Source organism: Triticum dicoccoides, chromosome 5A (genome assembly GCF_002162155.2).
Source record: "Triticum dicoccoides isolate Atlit2015 ecotype Zavitan chromosome 5A, WEW_v2.0, whole genome shotgun sequence".
NCBI classification, from domain to species: domain Eukaryota; kingdom Viridiplantae; phylum Streptophyta; class Magnoliopsida; order Poales; family Poaceae; genus Triticum; species Triticum dicoccoides.
In genome coordinates, this window is record NC_041388.1 from 345,645,804 (window position 1) to 345,664,738 (window position 18,935).

Here is an 18,935-nt window from a genome sequence, read left to right on the forward strand (position 1 = left end):
CTCCCTGCTCGCAACTTGCAGCTTTGCAGCGCCGGTACACGCCGCGCTGATAATTTCATTTCATCATAGGCCCCGCCTCCCCCTTCCTTTCCTCCCCCCACACTCTCTCTCTCTCCAAAATCAAATCAAACCGGAGCCAAATCAACCAGCTCCTCCCCGGAACACCGGCCAGGAACCCCTCCCCGCCGGATCCGCCTCCGCCCGCGGTTCGATCCGGCGCGGCCGCCTCCCGGCCTGCATTCGAGGGGCCCCGGTCGCCGGCGCCGGGTCGTCCCCTCTTCGGTCCGTTCTCTTCCCTCCCCCCTGCCTGCCTGCCTTCAGTGCCGCTCTTCTCCGCGCCGTGTTGCAGTTCTGGGCGTTCCTGGGGCGCTCCTTGCTTGGTTCGCGCTGGGGGCGAGAGCGCGGGGCTGACGCGGTAGGGTTTCGGCTCCGGAAGTCGCGTCCCCTCGGTCTCGGTCCTTGGCGGTGATGAGCGGGGAGGCGACGCAATGCTGCTGTTTCACTGGGGTTTAGTGTGCCAATTTTGTTGTATTTTTTTTCTTGTCATGGTGGTTCCATGTTGTTTCCCTGCTGTGAGATTCCAACGGTAGCTAGGTCGTCACATCTAGTGCATTCTGTACCCTTTTGGAAGATTCCGGAGTAGCTCTAGGGGTTATAACAGGAATGTGGGATTATTAGGTTAGATAGATAAGCCCCAGAAGATGCTTTCCATTAATTATCACATATATATGAACTCAGTTCTGCGGGTTAAATTTACTCACTACTTGGACGTCCTTATCAGTTTACTGTACATTTCTCTAATTGGATGTAATTTTGCTAGAGATTATAGGAAGTAGGCTATATATCTCTAATTGGACTCCGGAAGTCGTGTCCTCTCTTCCCGGGGGTCTCGCCCGTTGGCGGTGATGAGCGGGGAGGCGGCGGAATGGTGCTGTTTGATGTTTATTGTGCCAATTTTGTTGTTTTTTGTTGTTGTTATGGTGTTTCCTTTTTGGAAGATTCCGGAGTAGGTCTTGGGGAGGGGGGGTATAACAGGAATGTTGGGTTATTAGGGTTAGATAAATGAGCCCGAGAAGATGGTTTGCATTATCACATAAATATGAACTCAGTGCTGTAGGTTAAATTTACTCACTGCTTGGACGTCCTTGTCACTTTAGTGTACATTTATACTCGTTAGATGGAATTTTGCTAGTGATTATAAGAAGTAGGCTATATATCTATCACCCATGCTCGAACCAAATGCACAGTTCCCATGCACCTCTTTGCTAGATTTTGCAAATAAATAGAACATGTCCTGTATAACATCAACATGTTTGGGTGAATCTCACTTTCCGTTGGCGGAGTTGCCAGTATGTGTTGTGTTGGTAATTTTTGCCCTTTTTTGGTAGTGAATATTTTTTGCCAGTTAACTTCACGTAGTTATAACTTGTTCAATACCCAAACTTAAGGAGTGGTGGGAGGGGAGATAAAAGATAAGCTATCAAGCATGATATATTAATTTGCTAATTCAAATTATTTTTATATGCTGACCGTGGATTAAATGATCTGGTGGACTATGCTAATTCAAATAATTTTTATATGCTTTATTCCTGGGAGTTTTTTTTTCCTTTCGTTTTGCTGATACTATGGTTGAATGATGCAGTTTGAAGTATAATTTGGGAGGATCTGACTAAGGAAGCACACAAGATCGACCTGTTCTTAATGGATAAAATACCTGCTGATTGCCCTTATCCTGGATGTTTCTTCTGTGTTATGAAGGAAGCAAACCCTAGCAAAAGAAGAGCAAGTGTGCTGAAATTCTTTAGAGAACTTCCTTCCCAAGATGATGATGGCCAAGTTCTCCCTATTAGTGGCCTTTGGAACACTGCCATGGCACACCCAAATGACCCTGAATTCATCAACTTGGGAATATTTGAGTGCATGGCAGCTCTAATATGGAAGGGCCTGAAAAACAGGCGTTGGCTTTCACATGATCAGAATATTTACATCCCATATTATGCAGCACATGTTATTGGATCCTATACGATGAATATGGAGGAGTTTGCAGAACGCGCTGTTCGTGCCGGAGTAATACCTCCATTAGTTGAACTCTTAAGAGGTAGGCTCACCTGGGTGGAGCAAAGAGTTGCTGTCAGAGCTTTGGGGCATTTGGCTACATACCCTAGTACATTCCCTGCTGTTGCTGATCATGGAGAAGTGCTTGAACTTGCAATTCAACTTGCCTCAAGCTCTCTAGAAATTGTGTACTCTCATTTTTACCAATTCGTAGATCGAAGACTTGGCTACCACTGTGATCTTCTTACACGTGGTATGGGTGGTGCTGAAATGGAATCTCGTAAAGCTGAGGAATGGGCTAGCCAACTGCAGTGCTGGTCTTTGCAGCTCATAAACTGCTTTGCATTTAAGCCTGAGTTTCTTCATGATATCTGCAAGCCTGAGTTTCTAGCTAAGTTACCTGGTATGTGGGGTGGACTTGTGAATGAGAACTCACCTGCTGGTGTTGGTTTACTAAGAACAATCTGCCAGAGCAAGCTTGGCCGAGGTCATGTTGCTAATATTTCTGGTGTCATCGAAGCTTTATGCAACATTGCTCGCTCTTCAGATGACTGGCAATACATGGCCATTGATTGTTTACTCTGGTTAGTGCAGGATCCTAGCACATATCATAAGGTAAGACATTCCAAATTTTGCACAATGCTTGAAGGGATGCTTAAACATGATCAAGAATTCTAATTTAGCGTCTTGTCGCTTGGTGCCCATTCCCATGTCCTAATTGAAATAGCCTGGATTATATTTGTTGAATTGCTTGAGCTTTAAAGATATTAACAAGCATCTGTTATCCTTTGGACTTGATAACAAGAAAATTTGTACAGTTTAAATGTAAATTACGTAATTTCTGATAAACATTAGGAAATGAAGGGTTGAACGAGTACTTTGAGCTAACAATTTTTGAGAACTGATATTAAACTTCACTTTCTATATTGGAATTGTAACATTAAATTTCTCTGGAGATAATTGCAAATTACATAACTCTTCGTAAACCTTTGGAAATGAAGAGCTGAGTATTTTGAGCTATCCATTTCTGGTTATTTTTATTATTTTAAATACTATTGTTAAGCTTAGGATGCTGCATCTATTGTCTGTTTAGCATTTCAGATATTGTTTGGTGCAAGCTGCGTTGTCTGCTTTCTTTTTGTTAATGCTAGTTCAGAATGGTTACTCTTGCTGACTATTAGCAAAAAAAAGCTATCATTACTGTGGTCCTGTCGGGATGCAACCTATAATTGTTTGTTAAGCTTTGGTTTTTACAACTTTAGTTGCTTTTCCCATGTGTACAGGTTATAGATAAAATTGCCCCGACACTGATAGATTTAGCGGATATTTCCACACTCGGTGATTACAAAAGGCTGGGTGACACTATTGTCACAGTCCTCCAAGAGTGTATGCAACAAAATGGGAATTCACGGAATTCAATTAGTAGTCACACCAAAGAAGAAATTGATGAACTCTTGAGCTTCAAGCAGAAGCTGAAATCGGAAAAGAATATGCCAAAGGAGGATCTTCATATAAAACAAGCTGCAGCATTGGTTGTAAAATTGGAAGGAAATTCCCTGTTCTCCTCAGGAAATATTGAAGGAGCTGCAGCGAAGTACTCTGAAGCACTCGCATTGTGTCCAATGAAGTCCAAGAAAGAAAGAGTGGTGCTTCATAGCAACCGAGCTCAGTGTTATCTTCTCCTGCAGCAACCTTTGGCTGCCATCAGTGATGCTACCCGTGCATTGTGCCTTCATAGTCCGTTGAATCGACACGCCAAAAGTTTGTGGAGAAGAGCCCAAGCATATGATATGCTTGGTTTAGCAAAAGAGAGCCTGCTGGATGCAATTCTGTTTATAAATGAATGCTCTCAGTCCAGTGATCCTGACCTATCCTTGAGGCAAAACAAGGTTCCTGATTACGCTGAGCGATTGGTGAAGAAGCAGATGCGTGCTGCTTGGTTATTCAGGGAATCATCCCTAAAACATGGTGGAATCCATTGTGAGGGAGATGCTAGTGATGCATTTGGTCAAGAGGCTGATGACTCTGAGTGGGAGACAGTGAGTGAAAGCGATGGTGAGGATGATGAAAGGAGAGAAGCAGATGATGAAACTGAATGGAAGAGTGGTGGTCACAGGGAAGATGCATACGAAAAAAGCTGAGAAACAGGTTTGCAGACAAAAAATGCTTTTCCTTTTATTTATTTAATTTATTTAAGCTGTGGTTTCCTTCTAATAAGTGTAGTGTAATGCATGTAAGAACATTTGAATTTTTGAAGAATAGCTACGATGTGAAAATTAAACAACTTTTCTCACCATCGCCTAATTATCCTACAAACAGGAGTGGTGTAGTGGGCAAATAGTGATAGGAGAACAGTTTTTAAACAAAATTATGACTAAAGGTTGTATGTACCGTAGCCACCCCCAAGATATTCTTTAAGAAAATAAATTAGAAATTCTCCTGCCTCAGTGCTCAATCTATATTATGGTACACATGTAATCATTAGCAATCGGTGATTTGTTTACCTTTTCCTGACTTTAGAAAGGTGATGTTTCACTATGGCTGGTACAAACAACTGGCAACTATGGCGCCTTCCTGATCCAGGCATCTGTTGTCTTTCAGGTTTTGGTGCTATTGATTGTTATTTGGTAAGCTTGCTCTCATTGTGCTTGTCGTCGGAAGCAGCAACAACAACAGAAGCAGCCGCTTGCCTGCTGCCCTACCAAAGCTAAATTAAGTTGTGGAAACTATGTGAGTCTGCTACTGAAAGCTCATAAAAATGCAGCTTTCAAAAGTATGTCTGGTGTCACCGTATTGTCCGCATGGAGGGCAAGGCCAAAATTTAGCCGTTGCCCTCGCCATGTTCTTTGATCTGTGTGAGTTGCTGTGACAGACTATTGAGAATGTTGTCTTGCTCTTGATTGGTGTTGTAAATTGAACAGAACAGTACCTTAGTTCTATCTTAAACATCATCAATTTGTGAATGAGCTTTACCTTGAAGATACTTCTGTGCGTCTTGAAATTTCCATTCGTGTGGCACAGATGATCGAGTGCTCGATCACAACAGGAAACCTTTTTCCAGTTTACTCTTTGAGATATCTTTGCTCTATTTGCAGTGCAGTGGAATAGTTTGATGAATGGGCACGAACAGATGATATAGGGTAAAAACCATGATAAAGAACAGAAAAAATCAGCCTGTTCAAACTGTGATGTTGCTGGCAAAACCATGATAAAGAACAGAAAAAATCAGCCTGTTCAAACTGTGATGTTGCTGGCCACCTAGTGCACTGTTGAAGATCTCACTGCACCAATGTTTTGGTGACTGTCGAAAGACATGTTTTTCTACTTTCTTCTTGAATTTGATCTGTTTATGCGTAATCTTTGCATCCATGCGGTTGTCTGGTCTTAGATGTTTCAACCTCCAAATTCATGCATAAACTTTCCGCCCTAGACTTTTGAACCTGAAAAGTCACATAAAAACATTCTAACATCCTAGCCTAGCCGTCTTAGTCCACTATTTTGAAAATAAGGTGTAAGTGAAAATTCTACAAATATAGGAGCTCACACTTTCCCTCTCAACCATCATGTTGCTTGGATTGTGTCTTCATGGTAGTGCCGACCCGGTGGAAAGAGGAAGGTAGGAGCCAACTACGGCGGAATTTGTGACACCATGCATGACAGATCCGACAGTGGTTGGCGACCATTCGACGTAGCATCCATGCAGATGATTAATGGAGTTTGTGACACCGACGGTTATGCCATACTCGGTAGTGGTTCGGGACCATCTACAACACTAATATAGCGCGCATGCAGACGACGACGAGTATGAGAGTGTCTTGGATCGTGCAACTGTAGTTATTTGTGTGTGTGTGTGTGTGTGTGTATTGCATAGATCTCACTATTGTGTGTATTGCATAGATCTCACTGCACCTCTTCAAGTCTATAGACAAAGTTGTTCACATAGATTTCCCTCGCCTTACGCCTCCACTATTGTGCATTTTGTTCCATTCCTACCCAACCAAGATGTTTTGAAAAGGTGCTTTCATTTTGTCCCTATAACCAAAATTAACGTAGACTTACATATCAATGACAAGTAATATTTTTTATTTCTGAAAAATTAGGTATTTTGGTTAGTATTAATTAACCACGCAACTGCACACATATACCTCCAAAAGAATAACGAGGACAATAACGACGCTTCGCCTCCAGGGAATAACGAGGACAATAACGACGCTTCGCCTCCAGGGAATAACGAGGACAATAACGACGCTTCGCCTTCAGGGTTCATTACTGCTCCTACCTCATATTCTTGGGCGGCAAGAAAAATCAATGATGTGTAACGACATGGTATAATGGAGTTGTTTGCATGAATTGATTTTCATATAGGGAATAAGAGCCTTGAGATGAGGCGATGAAACATGGTAAGAAGGAATACATTAGTGGCTACTTTCATTAGCGATTTACTTACCATTCGTCTTATATTCTTGAATGACATCGAAGACATTTAATACCAGTGATAGGCGGTGGCACAAAGACGCCGACTAATTGAAATTAATAGGTTGTGAGTGAGATAAGGCTGAAACACGTAAGGTCAATGATACTGCAGATTACATCTTAAGATCGTCAACAATAATGTCAAAGTAAGAAAATGAAGACTATAACACATGAGATGATTGATAAAACCATGTACATAGGAATTCTCGCCTCTTCACTGTAACTCTATTATTTTGGAATAAAAATCCCTTTCACCCCGCAAAAAAGGATATGATTGATAAGACAAATTGATTTTGAGGGCTTTGTAAGACAAATTGATAAGGAATAAAGTCAGTGGCAACAACGGTGAACATTGTACAAGGCCTCTCAAATAGGATTGTGCAAAAGCCCTAAAAACCCATAGACAACCCAAGGCAGGGCCCCACGAAGCCCAGAAGCAAAGCCATTCCCCTCCGTTGTTTCCTCTTCCGTTACCACTCCATCCCAGACCCGGTCACCATTTAGGCACACCCATAGACGTGGTATCTGGCTATCCGCACCACCCATCCACCCTAACTCCGATCATCACCGATTGCCTTGGCCTCACCCTAAAACCTTCGGACGTCGTCACCCCTTCAACGGCCGGCCAGCCCCGCGAACACGGGTCCCGCGCCACGCGCAAGGGCTGGCCCGTCCGCATGCCAGCAACCCTGCTCGCCCTAAACCCCACCCCCGATCCCGATTTGTCCGCGCAGGCCTAATGCACTTGCTTACTAGACTCACAAACCTTGGTGCAAAGCCAAGTTGCCTCATCACTTTCTACAAAAAAAACCCACTCCACCTGTTTGTAGGCTTACTCATGTCTAGTTTTAACGCATCATAATTAGCACTTCCGGACCTCTTCCTCTTCAAGAAATGTGTCATCTCATAAGCCAGGATGGTGTTGTCAGAAATGAGCCTCCCCCGCACAAAAGCACTTTGATTCGGTGATATAATCTCCCCTAAGATGCACTTGAGTCTGTTTGCGAGGACCTTGAACATGAGTTTGTACACCACTTTGCATAGGCTAATAGGGCGTAAGTATTTTAGAGTCTCGGGGTTCTAAACCTTTGGAATTAGTACTGTAGGGAATGTAGTAATTTCAAAAAAAATCCTATGCACACGCAAGATCATGGTGATGCATAGCAACGAGAGGGGAGAGTATTGTCTATGTACCCTCGTAGACTGGCAACGGAAGCGTTGACACAACGTAGAGGAAGTAGTCATACGTCTTCCCGATCCGACCGATCCAAGTACCGAACGTACGGCACCTCCGAGTTCTGCACACGTTCAACTCGGTGACGTCCCTCGAGCTCTGATCCAGCCGAGTGTTGAGGGAGAGTTTCGTCAGCACGACGGCGTGATGACGGTGATGATGTTCTACCGACGCAGGGCTTCGCTTAAGCACCTCTACGATATGACCGAGGTGGAATATGGTGGAAGGGGGCACCGCACACGGCTAAGGAACGATCACGAAGATCAACTTCTATGTCATGGGGTGCCCCCTTGCCCCCGTATATAAAGGAGGGAGGGGGGAGATGCGGCCGGCCCCTAGGGGTGCGCCTGGAGGAGTCCTACTCCCACCGGGAGTAGGACTCCCCCCTCTTGCCTTGTTGGAGAAGGAAAGGGGAAGGGGGAAAGAGGAAAGGGGGGCGCCGCCCCCCCTTCCTTGTCCTATTCGGACTAGGGGGAGGGGGCGCGCGGCCTGCCTGGGCTGGCCCTCCTCTTCTCCCTTAGGGCCCATGTAGGCCCATTAACCCCCGGGGGGGTTTCGGTAACCCCCCGATACTTTGGTAAAATCCCGATTTCACCCGGAACGATTCCGATATCCAAATATAGGCTTCCAACATATCAATCTTTATGTCTCGACCATTTCGAGACTCCTCGTCATGTCCGTGATCACATCCGGGACTCCGAACAACCTTCGGTACATCAAAACACAAAAACCCTAATTACGATTGTCACCGAACTTTAAGCGTGCGGACCCTATGGGTTCGAGAACTATGTAGACATGACCGAGACACGTCTCCGGTCAATAACCAATAGCGGAATCTGGATGCTCATATTGGCTCCTACATATTCTACGAAGATCTTTATCGGTCAGACCGCATAACAACATACGTTGTTCCCTTTGTCATCGGTATGTTACTTGCCCGAGATTCGATCGTCGGTATCTCAATACCTAGTTCAATCTCGTTACGGGCAAGTCTCTTTACTCGTTCCATAATACATCATCCCGCAACTAACTCATTAGTTGCAATGCTTGCAAGGCTTAAGTGATGTGTATTACCGAGAGTGCCCAAAGATACCTCTTCGACAATCAAAGTGACAAATCCTAATCTCGAAATACGCCAACCCAACATGTACCTTCGGAGACACCTGTAGAGCACCTTTATAATCACCCAGTTACGTTATGACGTTTGGTAGCACACAAAGTGTTCCTCCGATAAACGGGAGTTGCATAATCTCATAGTCATAGGAACATGTATAAGTCATGAAGAAAGCAATAGCAACATACTAAACGATCGTGTGCTAAGCTAACGGAATGGGTCATGTCAATCACATCATTCTCCTAATGATATGATCACGTTAATCAAATGACAACTCGTGTCTATGGTTAGGAAACATAACCATCTTTGATCAACGAGCTAGTCAAGTAGAGGCATACTAGTGACATTCTGTTTGTCTATGTATTCACACATGTATTATGTTTCCGGTTAATACAATTCTAGCATGAATAATAAACATTTATCATGATATAAGGAAATAAATAACAACTTTATTATTGCCTCTAGGGCATATTTCCTTCAAGTACTACAAGAGTATTGTTCCATCCCTTCGGTATATTGCCGCCACGCAACACATGTAGCACCTCCCGTACCACATCATCGCCAACCAAGTGCCAGTAGTGCTTATAGAAGATGGCCGGCAGACCGCCCATCCCCGACGCCTTAAGATCACCAATGTCATCTAAAGCAGATTTGACCTCCTCAGGGGTGAACTCCGCACCCAGGAAGTCATCCATTTGCGGTGTGACCTTGGGAGAAATGTGATTTAGGATATTACTAGCATCAACACCTACCACGAGGGTAAAGAGAGAGGTAAAGTAGTTAGTAATAAGATTTTGTATGCCCTCTTCATCCTCCACTACCACTCCATCCTCCCTTTTTAGTTTCTGAATGGTATTTCACTTCTTTCTCTACGAGGCATAAGCTTGGAAGTAGCGTGTACGATCACCCTTGGTCAGCCAATTAACATGAGCTCACTGCCTCCAAACAAGGTCTTCATGTTCTTCTAGCCTCTCAATCCTAAAACTAATTGTTTGTTCCTTTCGAACTTGACTATCTGAGATTGGTTCCCTCCCGACTTTCTCCAGCTCCGCCTTTAATTTTTTATTCTCTTCCGCAGATCTCCAAGCACCTCTCTACTCCAAGTATTCAGAGCCTTAACAACATCACCCAACCTTTGCCGAACAGTAGGACCGGTCGCTCCATCCCAGGCCTCCTAGACTATTCCATCACAACCCTCCTCTATCATCCAATTTGCGTCAAAGCGTAGCAAGCGTTCACCCCCAGTTGGGTGCTGCACATGAGGGCTCCCATCCCGCAACAGCATCACAGGGCGGTGATCAGAGTGGCGGGGGTCCCCATTCATTATTTTGTACGCTAGAAAATGAGCACATCACTCCGGAGTTGCAACAACATGATCTAAACACTCACGAATACAGCCCTGAACACGATAGTTTTTATCCCTCCATGTAAAAACATCTCCCTCAAAACCGAGGTCATGCAAATTACAATAGTCAAGAGCAACACGAAAATTCTGCATTTATCCATGGGCTCGAGGGACACCTCCTTGCTTCTCATGGTTGAACATGATCTTGTTGAAATCACCCAAGCATACCCGCGGGAGTTGAATTTGGTGGTGCAGAGTACGCAACAACCACCATGTTTCCACTTCTTCTCCATCTGTGACTCCCCGTAGATGCCATTCAGACGTCATTTGTACCCATCCTCCCCCTCAACGATCGCATCAATATGCATCCTTCCCATCCATCTAATAGTGACATTTATTCCACGCCTCGAAAAGAGCGCCAAACCACTACTCATTCCGACATTATTCTTCACTTCCATGTGGTATAAACCTAATTTATCCCTAAACTTACTCATCCTCCCCCTATCAGGCTTTGTCTCTGACAAAAAAATGATGTCGGGGTCCTCCTCCTTCTGTAATCTCATAAGGCCTCGAACTGCCGGGTCATTCCCCAAGCCCCAGCTGTTCCATACAATTAAGATGCAATTTTGGACATTGGTTTTATACGTCTCCGGTAAAAAAAGAGATAAACAACTACAGTTCGATTTTTAATGACAAATATATAACATTATTTCCATCTAATTCAATCACGATATATTGTTGCGTGTTGCAAGTTAAAACTAGAGAATTTCGACTGCATGATTCACTATGTCACATATTAGGAATTCGGTACCTATTAGGAATGGAATTAGTTCACAATGGAACTACTCACCAACCGATACCCTAGAAATCAGGGGTTCGCTAAGCACCGACCTTATCTTCTAGAACAATACAAAGTTTGTGACGGGTGGTGGAAAGTCCACTATGATGTTGCTAGGCATGTCATAGCGGAAATGCAATGTAAGAAAAGGACTAAACAAGTAAGATTTTAGAGGCAAAGACCATAATATTTAAGGTGGAAATAAAAGGTTTCTAGGAATCTAAATACATGGCGGTAGGTTTTTGATGCCACTCGCAAAGTCGCAAATATTGGAAGTCGATATATAGGACGATAGCAACCTCCCAAAATCTTCAACAACCGAGTAGTCTAGCACCTCTTCAAGTCTTGAGACAAAGTTGTTCGCGTAGATTTCTCTCGCCTTATGGTTTCTCCGCCTCCATTATTGTGCATTCTATTCCATGGCTATCCAACCAATATGTTCTGAAAATGTGCTTTCATTTTGTCCCTATAACCAAAATTGACATAGACTTACAATCAGTGACAAGTAATATTTTTATTTTAAAAAATGGTGTTTTTGGTTAGTATTAATTAATCATGAAGCCACACACGTATACCTCCAAAAGAATAATGAGGAGAATAACGAGCTTCACCTCCCGGGTACGTTACCGCCTTTGCCTTATATTCTTGGGCGGCAAGTAAGATCAATGACGTGTGGCGGTATGGTATAACTGAATTTTTACACGAAATAATTTCTGAATACGAAAAAAGAGCTTTGAGAGAAGGTGATGAAAAATGACAAGTTAGAAGAAATACATTAGTGGCCACTTCCATTAGCCATTTACTTACCATTCATCTTATTTTCTTGAACGAAAATCAAAGACATTTAAGATCTTTGATAGGCTATGGTGCAAAGATGACAACTAATTGAATTCGATATGTAGTGAATACGATAAGGTTAAGATCGTCATCAACAGTAATGTCAATAAAAAAATGGAGACTATAACACATGAGATGATTGATAAGACAAATTTAGATCTGAGGAGCCGAGACAAGAAAGTCAGTGGCATTTTTATTTTGAGCATAATGGTGAACATTGTATCAGGCCTCTCACACATGATTGTGCCAAAGCCCTAAAAACCCATAGATAACCCAACCAGGGCAAGGCCCCACGAAGCCCAGAAGCAAAGCCATTCCCCTTCGTTGTTTCCTCTTCCGTTACCACTCCACCCCAGACCCGGTCACCATTTAGGCACACCCATCGACGTGGTATCCGGCTATCCGCGCCGCCCATCCACCCTAACTCCGATCCCATCGCCGATCGCCTCCGCCCCACCCTAAAACCTCCGGCCGCCGTCGCCCCTCCGATGGCCGGCCAGCCCCGCGAACGCGGCTCCCGTGCCGCGCGCAAGGGCCGCCCCGTCCGCACGCCAGCGACCCTGCTCGCCCTTAACCCCACCCCCGATCCCGATCTGTCCGCGCAGGCCTCCGACGACGTCTCTCCGTGGGGCCGCTCAACGGAGGACGAGCTGGAGGACCGCCTCCTCAAGAGGCTGGAGGAGGCCTACGCGGCGGCGCTGGCCGGCCTCGCTGAGCTCGGCTACGCCGAGGACGCCGCGCTCCGGGCCGTCCTCCGCGCGGGCCACTGCTACGGCAAGCTTGACGACCCTGTCGATAACATCGTCGCCAACGCCCGCTCCTTCCTCAACGATCCAGACGCCCCCGGCGGAGCCGGCGGGTTCGCCGACCTCCGCCGCCTCGAGGAGTACTCCCTAGCGGGCCTCGTCTGCCTCCTTCAGAGCAGCCGCCCCACCATCTCCCGTGTCGAGGCCATGTGGTGCCTCCTCGCCAACGATCTCCGCCTCGAGCAGGCCATCAACATGGGAGCTTCCTTCACCGATAAGTCGCCCCACTCCGGCTTCTCCACCGCCGAGAGTGAGGCGCCTTCCCCGGCCGCACCCGTCCCAGGGCAGCGTGGCTACTGCCACTTCCATGCGACCACGGCCACAGAGAACCACATGTTTGACCCTGAAACATTCATGCGTCTTGCGATGCGCGCCCACACTGACAGCACGCGCCCGCACACTGAGAGCACTGCCGGCGTGGTCTCCTGCGTCAAGAATACATGGTCACGGTCCGGCGGCAGCGCTGCTCCGGCCCCTGCTGCCCCAGATGGGCAGGGGCAGCCCAAGCAGTCCTTTGCTATGAAGGTGTCCACCGATGATCTCATTGAGTCTGTGGTGATGGAGCTTGAGTCGCTGGACATTGACAAGAAGGACCCTCCTGCGGAGAAGCCTGATCCCAAGAATGAGATGGTGCGTGACCTCATTAAACAGACACGGGAGATGGAGGAGCAGCTCAAGGAGCGCAAGGAGTGGGCCCAGAAGAAGGCGGTACAGGCTGCTCGTAAACTTGGCAATGATCTCACTGAGTTGCGCATGCTGCGGATGGAGCATGACGATAACCAGCGGCGGAAGAATGATAAGCAGTCACTGGAGGATGAGACAATGAAGCGCCTCACTCGTCTGGAGTATGAGCTGAAGAAGAAGAGTGGGCAGCTTGACCGGAGTAATGCTAGTGTGCAGAAACTGGAAATGGAGAATGCGGAAATACGTGCTGAGATGGAAGCCGCGAAGCTGAGTGCATCGGAGACTGAACGGCAATGCCAGATACTGCTAAAGAAAGAGAAGAAAGACAGCAAAAAGCTTGAGCTGTGGGAGCGGCAAAAGGCCAAGCTGCAGGAGGAGATTGCTGAATGCAAGGCAAAGATCGCACAGGCAGATAAGGAGCTGGCTGGGGTCAACAAGTCAATAAGAAATATGGAGGTGAGATTGATTTTGCACAGTATATCATGATTGTTGCTTTAGTGTCTATAAGCTTTATGTGCTTCTACTTTTTATTAGCTAGCAGTTACAAACAGGTCACAAGCACATCCTTCCTACTAGGAGAGGTGCTGGGTTTAGATCATTTGTAGCTGCATTGGAGCTAACCACTACGCTTCATGCTCAGCTGGTCATCTTATAAAGTAGTAATGATCCTGATGGGCTATGGTACCCTCTTATAGGAGTACAACTAGTGGTAAAAGCCTAATTTGATAAGAAGTACTCCCTCTGTCCCAAAATATAAGAGCGCTTTTGACACTACACTAGTGTAAAAAATGCTCTTATATTTTGGGACGGAGGGAGTAAAATATTTAGGCATAATCACAAGATGGTCAGGCTTAATAGTGAACAAGCACAGAGTCAGTGATTATGTACTCGTCTGTTGGTGCTAGATGGTAGTTACTGGGGGACCCTGCCACTTGTTAATCAGCATCGGTGTAGCCATCATTCATCACTGTTCTTGTTAAAAAATTTGTGTCATGCAGCTACCAGCATCAGCGTTCATCTATAACTGTAAGCTATTGCTTAGTAACTGCAACTTTCTTGCTTTGCTGCGAGGGCCAGTATTGTTACATGCTTTACTAATGATTCGTCTTGCTTTTATCTTGTTAGTCAAAATCATAATGTCAAAACTCGTCATCCTGAAAAATAGTGTGAACAACACATAGAACAAGCCTATGCCCTGCCATTTTTTTTCTGCTTGTGGCGTGCTATGCATTTTGATCTTCTGCGCTGGCCTGGTTATACCATGAGAAATTGGGAATCATGTTAGATCGCCTCCCTCAGTTTCTGTTCTGAATATAATTACTTGTTTAAATTCGCAAATCAGTATATAATTATTTAATGTATATAACCTTTGGATAGTTGAAAAAGAATATAAAATAGAATTGTATGGTAGCTTTTTGGTAAATTCATTACCTGGACAAAAGAATACCTTTGTGGTGTGTTCTGTTAGAACATTGCACATGCTTTCTCAAATTCTCGCTGCTTTGGAACTTTAGCATTTGTTTTTTAACCACTGTTTTTGAGTCACGCGACTAGTCGACGAGTCGCACTGCCAGGGTTGATTCAAACCCCTCAACTAGTCGCGACTAGTCGTGATTAGTCAATTGGTCAGGCTTGACTCGTCACGAATCGCTACCCCAGAACGACTCATCGACTCGAAAACCATGTTTTTAACTCAGAGGTTATGGGCCTTATTTGTCAACTGTAAATTGTTGCTTCTTTCTACGTTATAGCCTTGGCTGCTTTGCTGGCCTTGCTGTTTGAATCTACTATATCTAAATAGTAGCCCCCACTACCTGATTTTCCTGCGTTCTCGTCCACACCATCATAAATTCTTTCAGCCGTTTGATTGATCACAGAAATAAAAATGTGCCACCATCTTTTATTTATTGTGATACTGCAGCGAGAATGTAGTTAATGCTAATTGCCTGTTAATGCCTTTCAGAACAAAATATTGATCGCACCAGTTATCCATTGTAATCTTAGGTTAGAAGTACAGTTGTTAAGTTTTCTTTCAAAGCGGCAGGTACTAAACAGGGTTATTTGATATCTGTAATTCTAATTTCTTTGTTTCCTTTCATGCTTCTTAACTTCATGTTAATTTGATCAGTTATCACAAACCTTCTTCCTCTATTTCCACTAGAGTTTATTATTGGTTTGTGCACATTACAGTATTGTTATTGCACCATTAACTAGTTTACGTGTCTCAGAAATCCCTATTGGGGATTTAAAACTGTTATTCTTGTTTCCTGGTTTATAATATAACTAGATCAGCGACAACTAATATGGATCGGAGGGAGTAATAAGTTCATTATCTACACAAATGCTACATTGTACCATAACTTCATTTTTGAAACTGTTGATATCACACTTCTATGCTTTCAATGTGTCTCGCACATTTTGGGTATTTATTTGTCTGACAGATTGATTTGTAACATGTGTTTGGTATGTAGGTTAAAATAAGAGAAGACACAAAGGCCACAGAAGACAACTTGGCACTTGCAGAACAGGAACGTGGGAAGCGGGAATCTGCGAAAGCTGATGCTGATCGCCGACTTGAAGAAATTCGCCGGAAGACAGAAGTAGAGTCCCAGTGCTACAAAGATGACCTCCGGAGGCTCCAGGATCAGTTATCCCGTCTGCAGAAGTCCATGGGTGCAAATGCGCCGACAGTTCCATCAGCCTATCCTCCGGCTATGACTGACCGCAATACAGCGCGGGCACCCAAGCAGTCCAACCAGAAGGCACCGCCCACATCCAACAGGCAGCAGGAGCCTATCCAGAATACAGGCTGCCGCAGAGGCTGCATTATCTGCAAGAGGGAGGAGGCTTGCGTGATGCTGCTGCAGTGTGCTCACCAGGTGCTGTGTGTCGGCTGCAACAAGCAGCATGAGGAGAAAGGCGCAGTTCGCTGCCCCAGCTGCAACGCCAAGATCGAGGAGAGGATCAGGGTTTTCGGTGCCTCCTCCAACTGAGGCACCTGGTGATGCTGCTGCTGCAGACTTGGTTTCGCTTGGGGCAAAGAAAAACTGAACTCGTGGTCATCTTTGCCTTTTCTTTTTTTACCTTTGTGAAGAAAGAGTCACCTCCGTCTCATAAGTTTTACCTGGTTCAGCTGTTCATGGATATATGCTGAATGCTGCAGTTCTGTCGGGGTATATGGGTACATGCCAAACCTTTTTTGGTCGAGAAGTTGAACAGGAACTGAGGAACCCTTGGGGATATGAGTCAATTGAACTTAAACTGGTGTGTCTGTTCTCTAGTTTATTGCTTGATTTTTGTAGATGTGCTTGATGTTCTTGCTGGCGGGGAAATTTTGGGCGAGATATCTCGCGCAGGCTGTACCCTGAGGAAATAGGTTTTGGTAGTGAGGAGCTTGGCCTCTCCTTGCCGTCGATGGTGACTGTAAAGCAGGTATTCTTGTTTTACGCACCTGCGCGCTTGCGTTTTGCCTGGCCATGGCCATGGGGGTGTCCTCCAGATGAAGGCTACATAAAGATCAATACAGATGGTAGCATTGCAGTGGACGCAAGAAGAGGAGGGGCGGGGGAGTGGCGAGAACTGGCTCCACTCTGCTGGTTGATTGGTGTAAACACTACCTAGGGATTACTACTGACCCTCTTATTTCTGAAGCTTTGGCTCTTCGCGATGGTATTATTTTTGCCAAGCTCCGGGGCTATGGAAAGATAATTATGCAGACTGATTGCCTTGATTCGAGAAGTTCAATGGCGCCTATCTTAGATGAAACTGGGGATCGTTTATTTCTTTTTGTGTTCAACAGCTGATACTGTTGCCCACCTTTATGCCAAACAAGCAAGCACACTGGAGGTCACAGATTTGCGGGATGAACTTTACGCCTACTTGTAACTTGCCCCCTAGCAGATGATGATGGGGCGGTTTCTGTTGAATAAAAATATCTGAATTCCCCCCAAAAGCAAGTGAGCCAACAAATGTTCGCAACGTGTCCGGTCGCGTTCACGGACAACGCCCGGTCACCTCTTAAATTTCACACATCACAACCACACTCACTTCCCTTATATTTTACACATCACAAGCACACCCATAATTTGAGGATTTCCATTTTCATACAAAGACATGCAACATCTATGATCACATAGCCTCCGTCCCACAATATAAGGCATTTATGCAAGCTATGTTAGCTTGCAAAAATGTCTTATATTATGGGATGGAGTGAGTAGTAGAAACTAGCAAACTATCACCTCAGATATTCAATTCGATGCCCAGGCTCATCTGCACTCGGTAAACAATAAATTTTAAAAAACTATTTTTTTCTTCAAAAAATCTGAAATTCTTTTAGGTGGAAGATGTTTCAATGCGTGTTCTTCGTGCAGAATTTCAGCTTGTTCGAACATCTGAGGGGCTCACGGCAAAATGACAAAATTGGTCAAAACACTACGGGACAGTAAACTTTCTTACAGCCCCAAAATCTATCTATTTTTTTCTGAGAGCTACTGAAATGTCCAAACTCGACGAAATTTGACACATACTTCACGCACATAAGCATCTAGCATCACAAAAAAAATAATCAAATATTTTGATTTTTTACCATTTTAAACAAAGTTACTGTTCACCTTGGGTGCACCGAGAGCCAAAACACCACGTTCACTACCACCTACACTACTCGTTATCAGATATGTCGATGACATTCGTGCTGGAGCCGCTGGCCTCGTCGTCCTCCTCGGATGCGAAGGCCTCCTCAAGCTCCATGTGTGACTCGTGGAGGAAGCGATGGTTTGCCTCGACCTTCGTCTTGGACCGGATGGAGTCGAGGATGGCCTGCTGTTCCGTCGCCTCCTTCGATTGGGCGAGGTCGAACTCCACAAGCGCGTCCTCTATCCCCAATTCAGCCTACTTCGGCGTCCATGCCTCTTCCTCCTCGTCCGATGGCGGCTCCTCCTCCTCTTGCTTTAGCGCCACCGTCTCCGTCCCACCTCCTTCTGCTCCGACAACACCTTCTCGTGCTGGTGGCTCCACCTTCTCATGCTCTGACACCTCCTCGTTCGGACTATCCGGAGGGCGGCCGACCGCAATGTGTGCGATGCAACGTGTGGAGCGGGCCTCCTCGACGGCGTGCATCTCCGTCTGGATTTCCGCCCGACGATCCGGCGTCAGGAGCTTGTGGTAGGTGATCTTGCTGCGGACCAGGACGACGTCGGTGTTGGCAGACCCTAGATTCAAAGTGGAATAGAGAGAGAGAGTAGGGGGCAACGACAACGCAAACATGAGGGATGAGAATGGGACGGGTCTAGGGTTGCGTCGCCGTCTGACTTAAATAGCTAGACTTGTCCCTCAGGCGGGGCGCCGGAGCAGCGACATGAATGTGTCCTCAACTAGCTGGAGGAGGCGTCCATCAGACCGACGGGTTTCAGTGTGGGCCCATCCGTCAACCCTGACGTGGCGGACGCGTCCAGGAGTTTCAGTATATTCTACCTACATATGGATCAGGTATGGGAGACACCCGTCAACCCGAACATTTAGGATGCATTTGCCAGGTTGGATGGCAATTTTCT

The 18,935-nt window shown here is 45.5% G+C and overlaps 2 protein-coding genes across 3 annotated transcripts; both read left to right on the forward strand.

Annotated features, from left to right (window-relative positions):
• The first annotated feature begins 72 nt into the window (after positions 1-72).
• Positions 73-5,038, forward strand: LOC119301433. Of its 2 annotated transcripts, none has more exons than XM_037578393.1 (4): positions 73-282; positions 1,643-2,670; positions 3,339-4,203; positions 4,657-5,038. In XM_037578393.1, exons 2-3 carry the CDS (start codon positions 1,702-1,704, stop codon positions 4,194-4,196), a joined length of 1,827 nt encoding a protein of 608 aa, XP_037434290.1. In that variant the 5' UTR covers positions 73-282; positions 1,643-1,701; the 3' UTR covers positions 4,197-4,203; positions 4,657-5,038. The 2 variants fall into 2 exon arrangements, with proteins under 2 accessions (XP_037434290.1, XP_037434291.1); XM_037578394.1 differs by having other exon boundaries at positions 73-267.
• Positions 5,039-12,234: 7,196 nt separating this feature from the next.
• On the forward strand, positions 12,235-16,671 carry LOC119301432 (MND1-interacting protein 1-like). The gene is made up of 2 exons (XM_037578392.1): positions 12,235-13,842; positions 15,858-16,671. The coding sequence occupies exons 1-2, from the start codon at positions 12,385-12,387 to the stop codon at positions 16,377-16,379; spliced, it is 1,980 nt and encodes a 659-aa protein (XP_037434289.1). The 5' UTR covers positions 12,235-12,384; the 3' UTR covers positions 16,380-16,671.
• Positions 16,672-18,935: the final 2,264 nt, after the last annotated feature.